Source organism: Apteryx rowi, unplaced genomic scaffold (genome assembly GCF_003343035.1).
Source record: "Apteryx rowi isolate R43461 unplaced genomic scaffold, aptRow1 scaffold_182, whole genome shotgun sequence".
In the NCBI taxonomy this organism is placed as follows: Eukaryota; Metazoa; Chordata; class Aves; order Apterygiformes; family Apterygidae; genus Apteryx; species Apteryx rowi.
The window spans coordinates 290,934-305,071 of NW_020448108.1; the positions used below are offsets into that span (position 1 = coordinate 290,934).

The 14,138-nt window shown below is 39.6% G+C and overlaps 1 protein-coding gene across 1 annotated transcript in view; it reads left to right on the plus strand.

Annotated features, from left to right (window-relative positions):
• The window catches only part of LPAR1 (lysophosphatidic acid receptor 1), a 55,218-nt gene that overhangs the window by 548 nt on the left and 40,532 nt on the right, over positions 1 to 14,138 (plus strand). The window contains exon 2 of the mRNA XM_026061559.1: positions 12,456 to 13,203. Coding sequence (XP_025917344.1) covers positions 12,456 to 13,203 — 748 coding nt within the window. The remainder of the gene's footprint in view (positions 1 to 12,455; positions 13,204 to 14,138) is intronic.

The following is a 14,138-nucleotide window of genomic DNA, read 5'->3' on the forward strand; positions in this document are numbered from 1 at the left end:
AAGCTAAGGTTTTAAGCCAAAAGTGACAATAAAATTAATAATTTACTTACAATTACTAACACACTAATCTTGCTTCATGAATCAAAATGTCTGTTTCAGACTTGRTATTTATAAATACCTAAGTGATTTCTTCAGCTCCATGTACTGAACACCAAGTACTTGTGTTTTCTGATGCAGTAAACATCACAAACAAAAGAACATGTTAGTAACTATCAAGTCTTCATCTCAGAAAACCATTTTCAAAGTATCTTTGACTTCATTAAGACCCAAGTGTTTGTTAAACTGATTTTAAGGATATATACTTTCCTGAAGAGGTCACTGCAGTTAATTAAAGATGATACTGACAGAAAATTGGAGATCTAATCTTTATTTTGCATTTTTGTTTGGTGAAGCTCCTTTGGCTCAGGAGAGCTAGAGCTTTTACTAATAAGCACTGAAAAGTGCAGCATTTCACAGAAAACAACAAGATCCCCAGGCCCTAAGGCCCCACCCAAAGTGGGTGGAAGCCCTGTAAAATGTGATATGAGTTGAATCAGAAGTCAGTTCACAATTTCTTTGTGCTTTTTTTCCTCCTGTGTGCAAATGGATAACTAGTATATTTTAAATCTATTATTGTTCCTTTTCAAGTGTCAGTCTTTATCAGGGTCAGAGAAGTATTTTGTGTCTTTGCAACAGAACAAAATCACAGACAGGAAGCTGACCCTACATGCATGTGTCCCCTGATGTGTGTGGCTGTTGCTGGACTCCTCTCCTTCCTGGAGTAAGGCTCCTCCAGGGCATCTCCTCGTCTGCTCCAAAACCACACTTGCACCACTGTCTCCTTGGGTTCTCTGTTCAAAGACTTCTTTATGTATAAGAAATTAGCGTATCTGTTTCAGGATTGCTGTGCAGGGTAAGCACTCTCTTGAAGGGAAAATAAATTAAATTCTGATGCAAATRTGAGTGGGAGAAAACCTCTGACTTGAAAAGTATTTGATTTTTAAAATGATCTTCAAGTTGGCATGGTCCCCTTTTTATTGTATTTTTGAGTAAATAAATGCACACTTCCTGTGTTTGCAGGAAGTTTCTGCTGAATTAAGTACTGCACTGGACTTGCATATCTAGACCAAAGGTTAGAAACAAATAAATGATTCCAGTCATTGACATAAAACAACTAGTTCTCAGAGCAAACTTGGATTTTAAAGACTGTGCTTGAATGAGATTTGACTTTGGAGTAGAAAAGAAATGGCAACAGGAAAAAAATGCAAGAATTATATCCCAGTGTGAGGTTAAGGTTGCAAAATATTGTTCTCTGTACCTCATGTTGTAAAAATAGGCTCTGATTTGACAGATGATATCTGAGTAGGCAGAGTGATGTGCATGAATGAATTCCAGTCGATTTAAGTAAGCCATCATGGATCTGACGGTTGATATAAGGTTTAATCCTCTGTAAAGGAGTCCATGCCTCCAAACAATCAGCCTGGAACCGTGTATGTTGTTTCAGAGTAAGGAAGGGCTTTTTAACAGGCAAGGATATAGTGAAGAAACCACATAGAGCTGAATCTTTAGATGGAAACTTACTGAAGTAAAGCAGTTTTCAGACAGAGAGTGTATGGGCTTGCCTTTTACATTTGTGTTCATGTTAAAATGACTTTTGAATGTAGTTTTGAAGACTCTATTCATTAAAATATAGCTTTTCTGGAGTACATTATCTTGCCCTTTAAAACTGAACAGATACCACTGTGTGCTGCAGAAGACATTTAGAGACTAATGTTTTAAGAAGGATTTTTTTTTTTAACTTGGAAGTAGCCTTGCATGCCTTCTGCATGAGCTAGATGGCATCTCATTTACAAAAAAGTACTTTGCTGCTTTTCTTTAAACTGTACTTTGCCAGGATAGTCGGTTTCCTTCACATTCAGTGAATTTAGTCTTAGAAATAAAATTAGCTTTTTTAATATGTATATACATATTTTTATGAATATATATGTATATATGTACATCACAGTAATAAATATTCCTCTGTCGTCAGTCCTTTAACTACACACAAGCATTGACTCTTATTTATTCCTGGGGAGAATCCTGGAGACCTCAACAGGATTTTTTGCAATCACAAGCCCAGTCTGATAGGTTTTTACTTAGTTTTGAATCCTATAAATGCTTGTGGCACCACCACAGTGAGAAAGGTTCCTGCTAATTAAATTGTAAATGGTAGTATCTCTCTCAGATTTGTTTTCTGAGCCAGGTAAAAAAAGACTTATATTTTGGAAATTCAGCTAAGTTTTTGAAAGTTGCTTCTTGATACCAGATATGAAATTATTATTAACATTTTTTAAAAGTTCTTGTTGCTGGGCCAACACAGGAACAGGTTTTGGTGCTTTTGTATGGCCTACAAAAGTAACACGTTTTCCACAGCAGAGTCTCTTCATATCCTCTCTACTTGCTGACCTCTCTGAAATTTCTGCTCCAGCCTTCTTTCCCCCTCTAGTATCATGTTACCAGAGATAAGGAATGGTGATTAAGAGCATGGATTTAAGGAATCTTGGCCACTTTTAAACGTGAAGGATAAATAAAGTTCCAGGGTAGTGGCCATTCATAGCTGAAAACTGGTATAGAAAATGGTTCTGAGACACTGTTCCCAGCACATCACWGAAGTCAATTAAAAGAAAAATTTCCAGAATATGCTTTGAATTTTGGACTATGGAGCTCTATTTTAAGGTCGAATCTAGTGATTTCAAGTTAGATAAGCCATTCTGATCCTAAAGAGAGAGAACCAACAAAGAAGCAAAACTTCTGAAATCTTTTAGTTGTAGATGTAATGGCTTCCTACCTCTCCTGTGTATATGCAAAAATTTATCATAGAAACCTGATTAGTCTGATAATACAGTGAGTGGAAAGTTAAAGAATTCTGTAGGAAGCATTTAGCATTCCCTGAGGGGCTTATTGTTTGCAAAGAGGAAACAGAACAAGTGATGTTCAAAAGTAATTTACTCTGCAGAGTGATTATTATCTTCTCTCTTGCTTTGTGAATGGCCCAATATGAATTCTGCTGTAAAAGCTTTGAAGAAGAAATGTTTTGAGCCCTACTTGCTTAATGACCTAGGGCTTCCAAGGGTGTTTCAAAAATGTTTAAAAAAAGAAAACAACAAAAATCCATCATTCTCTCTCTCTTTGCTTTTGCCAGCAGTAGATTTTACCAGCCACATACTAGAAGTAAATGAATACATTTAAATAACTGCCTTGCAGCTGTTCCAAAGAAAAATACAAAGCAGTTTTCATTATAGTGCCTGTGTAGTTAGCAAAGTCAAAAAATCATTTCTTCCACTATTTGCAGCTGAATGCATCTTTATTTTCCCTTCCTTTTGTTCAAATTAGAGTGGAAGAGGTTTAAACTATCCTTGCTGCCCATATGTTTATGAAGGCTGCAGTGGTGAGATAGATGAGAGAAGGAAATACAAATTTTTATTCCCACGGTATTGCCACTGCAAGCTCTGCTTTGCCTCTCCTCTCTTTTCCCTCAGCAAACGCACTGTGGAGCAGCCTTTGATCTTTCCACTGTATCTCTGACTAAACTTGAAGTAGACAGAAGGAGAGAAGTGGTCCATGCCAGCTTCCACCTTACATCTCTATTTCCTGTGGCAGTAGGGGCTAGAGTTAAATTGTTGCATTCCCTAAAGTAAAGGAGTGTGACAAACTGTTAGATTTTGACTTTCTGGAAAGTACTATCTATTGGAGAATCAAGACTACTGGTGGCTTGTGGGGGAGTAGCATTGGCAATGGCAGTTTTGAAAATCTTATCTAGGGTATGCTGTAAATTGAATGAAATGTTCTGTCAGGGGATTGAACACAGRGATATATATATGGACAAGAAATTAAGTAGCCAGTGTCAAAATGGGGAAATAGTCTCTCCAGTCTCTAGTTCATATAGCTAAATATGGTTGTGACTTAAGTTAGGTAAACTGCTTCCCTTTTCAGGGCTTTCCTGCCTTGCAGGGCTTACCCCAGATAGTCTGCAGAATGTTTGTTCTCAGTAGCTTTTTCCTTTTTATAGTGATGCTTGAGAACAGTCTCCTGTGGTGTGGAACTGATGTTCCCCTTTCCCCAACAAAACACAGCGTGGTTCACATTCTGGATTTGGTTCCCAAATCTGTGGAGCCAGCAGATTGCACTGCATTTTTCTCCCCTTCCAGATGAGCAAACAGATTAACCTCTGTACTGCAACAGACCTCTGATGGTGATAGTAAGTTAAATGAGAGAATAAAAGGAAATGGTCATACAGGAAGAAACAAACTGTGATTAAATGTACATCCATCCAATGACACGCATGTCATAGGAGAAATTTAAGTATCAGTGTGCAATTTCTATGACACTAGATGAAGTCACCAGGTGCTCTAATATATTTCTGATTTGTTCAAAGCAGACTGACATTGCCTTAAAGGCTGCTGCTTGGTACAGTATGAACAAGTTACTGATAGGGAACCCATTGTTGCCAGAGCCCTGACAGAGAGAAAGAGATTTTTGTGTGTTCTGTTTATGTATTTCACAAAAGGGTCCATCAAAGCAAAATAAACCAAAACTGTGAAATTTATATTGCCACTGTGCATTTGCAGTGGTAAACACAGGATAGTCTTCTTATTTCCATTTTGAAATCTTTTTTTCTGGACCCAAATTAAATATTCTATGTCAATTAACATAATTCTGAATCAGCGTTTTGCCTGGAGGCTAAGTTCTCCCAAATGCCCATTTTGCTGGTTTGCTCTGTGAGGAGAGCTGGTAGGAGTACCCTAGAGAAGGAAGGAACCCCAATAACCTACAGCATGCTTTCAGCAGGAAAGGTCAGCCTCTCAGCTACTGGAGCCAAGAAGTAGCTCATGGCTTGGCTCACTGGGCACAGAACGGGGCCCAGAGGAGGCAAGTTTCAATTTATTGAACATGGAAACTCACTTGGGATGTTGGAGGTGTGCCTTTTGTGTTTTTACTGGTTTCTTCCACCCTGAAGGCTTCTAAAGCAATACAAGTAGGGGACTGTATGCTGTGTCTTTCTCAGGAAAGCTTGTCTCCTGGCTGGGATCTTAGGAGAAGTCCTGTCTTGAAATGTGCACATGCTGCACAACAGTCTGCAAAAACATCAGAACTGACCATATGTCTGGCTAAGACTCTTAGGTTGATGAGGTAGGCATTTGCAGAATTGCAGATAGGCAATTGCAGAATGAATGGGGTGACATCTTGAAGAAGTCCAGTCTGCATCATGACACAGCCTTTTGTTGAAGGCTGTGCAACTGTGAAAGGTGGCATATTTCAGTAAATAAATGAGTTGATGGAATATAATCACCTTCCCGTGTCTCCCACAAAATGATGAGGTGTTGAGCCTATATCCCATGCTTAGCTGAGCTCCCTCTGAAAGGGAGAAGGCAAGTTTGTGAAGCTCATCTTGTCATAAACCTCTCCCAGAGGGAAACAAAACTTGAAGAGCTCTGCAGAAACCCTTTGTGTAGTCTGTGTAAGACCTTCAGGCTCAGCTATCCAGAAGACATGCCCAATCTCATATCTCCTAGTAGGCAAAGCCAATTAGTGTATTTTTGCAATGCCTCTGCATTACAGTGGTGGCCTCCCCTTGAGAAGAGCTTGGAAGGCAACGTCAGGCAGACAGAGAAGTGTGGTGTGGTCTCAAAACAAGTGGTTAGTAATGGAAGTATTGAGGCTATCTTTGCAAGGGAGGGGAAATGTGATGGTGAAGAATTATACCCTAATTCAGACTTCATTTTCTCTTAAACTAAAAAGCATTCATCAGAATGTGTAGATAATGCTTACTGGGGATGGAGGTTAGGTTGCTACGGGTTTTGGTCTCTCTCGAGCTCTCCCTCTTGGTCTGTTGGTCTCCTTCCCTCTCTCCCACTCTCTGTCTCAGAAAATCACAGAAGGGCTGAGATTGGAAGGGACCTCTGGAGATCATCCTGAACTCCACCATCTCATGGTCACTGCAGCCAAGCTTGCCCCCAACCTTCACATCTCCAACCAGCCCTTCTTTGTTTGTAAGCATGAGGTCCAGCATAGCACCTCTCCTAGTGTTAGCTCCTGATCTTCACTGTTTTTTACTAATGCTCTTTTGTTTGAAGAGTGAATTACATAGCTCCTGATTTATCTGTCTTGGAAAGCTGTAGGGTTGAGTCTAGGCATTTCAGGCCTGATAGCTGTGTGCCCTAGCGTCTTCCAGAAGAAAGGCATTTTTAGAGTTAGCTGGACTTCCTGCTCTCACCCATTCTTTTTTAACCCAGGGAAGATATTTTTGAGCATGCCTTTGTAATAATTGACTGTGAATAAGCACTAAGGAAGGTCAACACCCTCACTGGTTTTATAGTCAATCTGTGGAGGTCGTAATCATAGCTTCAAACAGGATTTGTGTCATTTGTGAATTATACGTTCCAGTAGTAAAATTATTTCTTTTTCCACTGCTGCTAGTGACTGAGTCTTTTTGAACACTGACTATCTAGATATGTTAGATTGCCCTTTTCAGGTGTAAACTGTTGGGTACAAAGGACTTCTCAATTCCCTTTTTTGGTATTCGGAACATTTGCTATATATAAAATGCAGCAGCAACACAATACATCACAAAAGCATACTTAAGATTATTGGGTATGCAATCCATGGCCACAAAGATCATAGGTAAGTTTGTGCTTTATTGTATCATACCAGAGTAATGGGACCTTGCAATGGGATTTATTTCTTCATTTCTTTTCAGCTGTGAGAAGCAAAAAATGATTCTAGTAAAATGAAGAAGTGGCCTATTGTGAATAAATTGCCAAATCTAATGTACAACAAATTTTTCTTTACATCTGTCAAACAATTACCTTGGGAGATGCAGTTCTGCAAAGGTTGAGTGAAAAGCTGTTTTATCTTGGTGGATATTTTATAATATTTTATGCTTTCTTTGGGTATAAATAGTTACAAAAGGCATAATAGGCATAAGGCTATGATAAATCAGGACCCTTGTCTCAAGATTTTCTTGATTTTGGACGTTTGAATTAATTATTTTGGTAAATGCCTCCTCTTAACTTTCTACTTTTATCTTTAAAGAAAACAACATTTTTTTCCCCTTGATTTTGATCTTGTTTCCTTTGCATTTTGCAGCTAGACAATAGTTTATGCTTTTCATTAGATAAAGGAGAACTTTTTGTTGGAAATTGGATTTTTTTCTCATCTGTTACAACTTTACTTTTACAAAACACATGGTTTTGTAGTTGTGGGTTGGGAAATTACTCACATATTGATTCACTTACTCCTATACTTATTCACTTGCACTTATTTTAAACATATTCTTAATTGATGTCCTTATTTGGGGATTTTGAAATTGGCTGTTCCCCCAATTTTTTAAGTTTAGCTTTCCTGGAATGCTGGTGAATTTCAGAGTATTTAGTTGAACTCAAAGCAGTGCTACTACTTTTCCATTCTCCACTGTGCTAAATGCAGGACTGTCAACCACCTATTGCAGTTTTGGAATCCTAGGCTACCATTTCCAGTTCTGCTTTTCCTTTGAAACTATTTCTGGATTTCTGGAGAACACTGAAAATGATAAATATTATTTTGGGGATCCAAGGGTAGCTGCCTCTGAATTAAGAGTTCATCCTGAATAGGATGAGTCTACTCTGAGTCTCACAAACTTCAAGTTGGATAACTTTTGCACGGTTGAGCTCTCTGGCTTGCATTTGGCATTTCATTGTATGCAGAATTTTCAAATTCCTCAAACTTCCAAACTTACCAAATAAATTGCTTTTTATCTCTTCTCTGTATTCTGGGAAAGAAAATGGCAGCATGTCAAGGTTAATTCAGTAAAAGGACAGAGGAGAGAAGCTGACAGTGTTTGGAGAGTTTTGGGTTAAAATATTTAGGAGTTTTCTTGGATATGGAAATGTGTTTGTGGCTTCCAAGTTTTAAAAGCTCTGTTAAAGTCAGCCTTTAGTATTCTAAGAATGCTCAGCTCTGTTTCTCAGAGTGAGAAATAAATGTACCTACATGTGTTGGGGGGGGTTGTCTTTTTTGCTCTCTCTTAGGTGGACTGGGTGGTTCATTTTTGGTTTGCACGCTGTTGAACTCTGCAACCTCTCAGGTCCCAGTTGGGGTTTATAAACTGATCATTTGCCCTTCAGACACTGTGTGTTAGCTAATGCTTCCTTTAGAAAATATCAATCAACAGTGTTTGAAAACTCGTCAGTGTTTGTTTTTCATCCTAAGCATCTCTTTGTTCGCAGTCCTCACCAGTGGGCTGTCATTCAGCACCAAGATTGCATGATCCAGAGCTCCTCTCTCAAGTTTCTGCTCCAGGCAGCCAGCGCCTTCTCCACTTGTGTCTCTTCCCCTGAAAATAAAAGGTGATAACAGGCTGCTCACCACCCTCCCTCGATTCCTTAACTCCGCAGTTTGCTAATGCATCACCCCACTCTTTAAGCTATGCTGGAGGTTTGGGGGCAACAGCAAGATTTCTCAAGCATGAAAAACCAGAGAGAAAGTAGTTTATGCAGGCTCTTCTTCCCAGTCTCTCCCACTTCCACCCCAGTGGCGTCCCGTACCATGGCCAGATGGCAGTTCTTGTTGTGTTTGGAAAGGAGCCAAAAGGACAAGTATAAGAGAAAGCAATTGGAAAGGCCTGTGCCAAGCAGGCATTCTTGCCAGGTGATGACTGGATGTTGACTATAGAAGCATAGTGAGCTTTATTTATTAAGTCCTGGTGCTGAATTTCCTGACCTTCTTGCACCATATTGTGGTTATAACTAGCGCTCATGTTTTACAGAGGTTCAGTTCCCTGCACTCAGGATTGACTTGTTTTTTGTTTTGGGACAACCCTGTATTGCAAATTAAATCATCCATGTATGATTAAAAGAAACTTTGATTTTAGCTTGCTATTATTCCAATTTGTTTCATCTGTCTCGTTTAGTTTATAATTCAGACATTTTCTTTTTCTATACAAATGTGGCCTAGAGGTTTAGATAACGTGGGCAATTTGCATCTCAGTTTGCTTTAAACTTCTGTTGAGATATACTAAATGGATGAGGTAAATCTCAGGGCACTGAACATCTGGCTTACGCAGGTAGTGAAACACACTGAGTGAGACTTCAGGAAATTACAATATAAACTTCCCTACCCCTTTTCCTTCAGGGGCAGGAGAGGGGAAGGGTCTTCCTGCTTGCATATGCCATTATGGTATGGTTACACTTTTGCTATTCACAGATATGTTCCATTTCCCTCTTTCTTGGGCCTTTGCGGTCGAATAGCAGTATTATGGGTAAATGTGATGCTTTGGAATCTGTATGCTCAGAGGTTAAAATCATTCTTTAAGATATCTGCTAAAATTGGAGATAGCTGATCATCTGGAAGTCCCCTGTTTGAACTTCGTCAGCAAACTATACCTGACTGTAGTCACAAGTAGGCTTGTTTATTGTGGTGTCTTGAAACTGCAGTAGTAAACATGAATCAATTTCCAATTTAATTCTCAAGAGCAAACACCTGCATAGCTGAGGTACTGAAATGCTTGTCTTTCCCTTGGGATTGAAGAGATTGCTCTTAATGGAGATTCCAGGGCTCAGATTAGCATGCTCTAAAAACAGAACTTCTTTCAAAACCCCTTCCTCAAGCAGAGTGATGTGTTCTAGTGTCTCCAAAACTACAGAAGTAGCCAGTGGACCTTATGCTGTACCTCTCGTGTTATTCAGGTGCGGTTGTGTTTTGGAATTAACAAATCTAACTCTGTAGTTTATTATGTACACTCAGCACTGGCTTGGCATTTTGTGAATAAGACAAATGCACTGCACGTACCAGTTCATATTACAGCAAGGTTTGTTTTATCATATCTTGTTTCAGATCTCATACAAAAAAGGTGGTGAGGATATTATGAAACCAGGAGGATATTTCACATTCTAAGCCTATGTGCAAAAAAAATGCCAAAAAAGAAAAAAAWGATCTCTACTGTATTTTAAATTTCTGAAATAACTTAAGATGTGTATTTTTCCAGGTGTAACTAGCCTCCCTCCAGAGGAGCAACCATGGAGGAGGAATTGTTAAATATGGGCAGCAGCCATCCGAAAGGAAAATTTGTATCAGTAAATACACAGACAAAGATAGAATTTATTCAGGATCACAGAAGTCCACTAGATTTTGGAATCCCAACCTCCTGTATAATGCAGACTATCAGACTGCATCCAGATATCCTATAGAGAGCAAAAAATCTGGGCATTCACATAATTAATGCAGATGTTGGTAAGCCTTATAAGGGCCACTAATTCATTCCTATGACTTCCTCTCTCCCTCAAGGCTTCTTTTACTTGACCTATTCTTACCACACAGTCTTTAAGCAAAGAATTAAAGCCAGATGTCTTGTAGCTAGGTCTCCTTTTGTTAAATATCCCTTGTAAATCAGTTTTTCTTTGGAGCGGAGACTTCACAAGAGGACTTTTTAAAATTCATAAATAATTAAGACTGAAAGGTTTCTGACTTAAGGGTTGATGTATCCTGGAGGAACAATAAAAATTTTATGGTCAGTGTGCTGAGAAACAGTATTTGCTCTAGCTTTTTATTATCCTGGGTCTGCAAATGTTTCTGATCCAAGTTGGAGTTTAAATCATTCTAAAAGACCTTTTCTTCTTTAACACAAATCTACCTGTCACGTAACACATTTAGGATAGATGTGGAAAGTTTTGTATGTTGCTTTATTGGAATTGGCTTAATTGTGTTGACAAAGAGATGCAAATGAAAACAAACAGAAATAGTTTTTCGTAAGTTCCAGGAAGTCTTTATCAGATACCATTTCCACTTGGGTCCAGTGGCAAATCCTGTTTTCCTCTTGCACACCTTTTTAGCTTCAACATCCAAATTAGGTTAGCCATAGAGTTTTCTGTGGAATGGCTGGAGCTGTCCAAAAGATCGGAGTGGAGGGGAGGGGGAGGTAGCTTGCTTTAATGGGAAGAGATTCTTATCTTTTAATGTTGTTGGTTTGTTCTTTTGTTACCTGCCTCGGTTCTAAAACTGCTCCTCTTTTTATAAAAAATTGAGTTCAGTCAGCAGAGTTCCACAGCCATAAAACTGGTGTGTGGGGCTTAAAAGCCAGGTCTCCAGAGTCTCTTTAGCCAGAGATTTTTCTGACATAATTTTTTTGGTTTTTATTTCAAGTCCTCTTTGTTAAGCCATGCTAAACAAGCAACCAGCATGTTGTTCAGAGGTTTGTGAGTTTTGGGTTTTTTTTCCCTATTTGCCACAGGGTTTGCCTTTTGGGAATTGCACCTTGAATAATTGATTATAAATTAGGAAGGAAACTCATTAAGCATTTTCTTGTCAGCCAAGGGTTTTAAGAAAAAAAGCAAAACTTTTACGTTCTAGTGGGATATGGGGCTGGTTTGTTGCACCCATAACAGTACTAAGCAGACTACTCTGAAAGGAAAATTAATCGTGTATTTTCTGACATAGCCATAACAATACTTAATACAAAAAATAAGGTTTGATGCTTTTAAAACTGTTAAGGCAAAACTTACATTCCTCTTTCCTTGTCTCATTCCTCCTACTCCAAATTGGAATAAGTCAGGTCAGATAAGTTATACTTGGGCACAGTGCTAAAGGAAAGTAATCCTGTTTTAGAAATGTGGCTGATGGAGAATGAAGAACACTCCTAGAAAGACAGTAGCATGCTCTTTTTATTGTTCATCAAAGAACTTGGTGCTTTATGGACTCGAGAGCAGGCACAACCACTGGCCCTGGGAATTTACAGTTTTAGAGCATATGAACAATCTTAATTTAGGGTGCTCTTCCCTGTTTTTAACACAGCAGGAGAACAAGAAATGCCCTTTATAGAGACCTGAATGTGTCAAAAAACTTGCTGGGAAACGTAATCAACTTCCTCCTCTTTGAGGAGCTCTTCTTTTAACACAGTTACAGCCAAACAATAGTCTTAAGCACTAGTAACACAAATAAGATGCTGTGTAACAGTTAACTTTTTTTTAATTATGAATTGCATGCCCTATTGTCTAAGTGAATTTTTCAGTGGGTCTGCTTGGCCAGAAGTTCTTAACATTTACTCTGTAGTTCACAACTACGTCAGAAATCATTCTAGTTCCCAGAGCAGATGGAGGCATTTCTAGTTGTTTCTAATCTGGTTGCTGTTACTAGCCTCATAAGAGCAATTGTTTGCGAGTTGTGGAATGCTATTTGTTCTGAAAAAATAAATTTGTTCTGAAGTGTGTTCTCTTCCTGCCTTCAGTGCCTCTCCCTGCTTTCTGTGCATGCCTTGTCCATGGAAGCAATTGTATGGTCACTGGAATGTTTTCAATTCTGATGTCTCTCTTTTTTTTTTTTTTTTTTTCCCTCTTCTTTCAATCAGCTTGAACTTGCAATTGAATGTCAAATGTAAACATACCTTTAGCTTTGAGTAAACTGAGGGTGAAACACTGATTGAGCACTGGGATCTGTNTTTTTTTTTTTTTTTTCCCCTCTTCTTTCAGTCCACAGCCATGAGTGAACCACAGTGCTACTACAATGAAACCATTGCCTTCTTTTATAACCGGAGTGGAAAATATCTAGCCACTGAATGGAACACTGTCAGCAAGCTTGTAATGGGCCTGGGGATTACCGTCTGCATCTTCATAATGCTGGCCAACCTCTTAGTTATGGTGGCTATTTATGTCAACCGCCGATTCCACTTTCCTATTTATTACTTAATGGCCAACTTAGCTGCTGCAGACTTTTTTGCAGGTCTGGCCTACTTTTACTTAATGTTTAACACAGGACCCAACACTAGAAGATTGACTGTAAGCACCTGGCTTCTTCGTCAGGGTCTCATTGACACTAGCCTGACAGCCTCTGTAGCCAACTTGTTGGCCATTGCTATCGAGCGGCACATTACAGTCTTCCGTATGCAACTACATACTCGGATGAGCAACCGGCGAGTGGTGGTCGTAATTGTTGTTATCTGGACGATGGCCATTGTAATGGGTGCCATACCAAGTGTCGGCTGGAACTGTATTTGTGATATCACTCACTGCTCCAACATGGCACCGCTCTATAGTGACTCCTACCTGGTCTTCTGGGCTATTTTCAACCTGGTCACTTTTGTGGTCATGGTGGTCCTATATGCTCATATCTTTGGGTATGTCCGCCAAAGGACTATGAGAATGTCCAGACACAGCTCTGGACCCCGCAGGAATCGGGACACCATGATGAGTCTCCTGAAGACTGTGGTCATTGTACTTGGTAAGTGTTTATTTCATCATCCATGTTTTTCCCCTTCTGTTTCTTATCAGGTGATTTCAGTAATGTACATCAACTTCAGACAGGTCAGCAGCATTTCAAGGTAGCAGGGGAGGAAAGGGGCAATAAGAACTGCCAGTGTTCATTACAGTGCTGCGATTAAGTTTATTTATGGAACTGGGTATTGAGAAATTTGGTCACTTAGCCCTGTAACGTGTAAGGTAGTACTTCAGGAAGCAATGAAGAACCAGACCCCCAAGGTGTAAGAGTCTTTTGCCTCAGTGGAGGTTTAAAATCCATTGTAGCAGCCTGTGCTGTGTGGTGCTCACCCTTTTGCCTTTGGAGAAGCCAAATGGCTGCGACCTTAGTAGAGGGGAAGCTCCACCTACCATTTAAGTACCTATTGTCCCCTTTTTGCCACTCAAAACATGGTGTGTGCATTCAGGCAATACTCCCATGTCTGGAAAGCAATTAAGGGCTACAGGCTATTGATAAAAAGATTACATGTGTTAAACAGAACTGCATGCAAGTTAAGCACAGGTCTCTGCAATAATGTGTAACAGATCTGAATATCTGTTAATTTGCTATTCCAGACAGATAACATGGGAGGTATATTTAGCCTAATGCTCAGGAGATCCCTAAGCTTCAGGCTGTGGAAGAGAGGGAAACATGAGGCAARTGTCGTGACACATTTTGAAGTCAGAGGGTTCCTCTCTTCTTGTGGCTGGCTGCACTCTCTTTTGGTCTGGAACTATCAGTTTTCTTGTGCAAAAGCACAGCCTGGATTTTGGGCACCATCCCCTGGTGATTTTCTGTGCAGTTTGTTCTGCTCTTTGTTGTTGCAAACAGTGAGCAGCAGGAAGCCAGGGATGATGCTGGTTGTCCCTTTGTCCCAAGCTGTGGGGAGCGCCAGCACACTACCCAAGTGTCTTGGTATG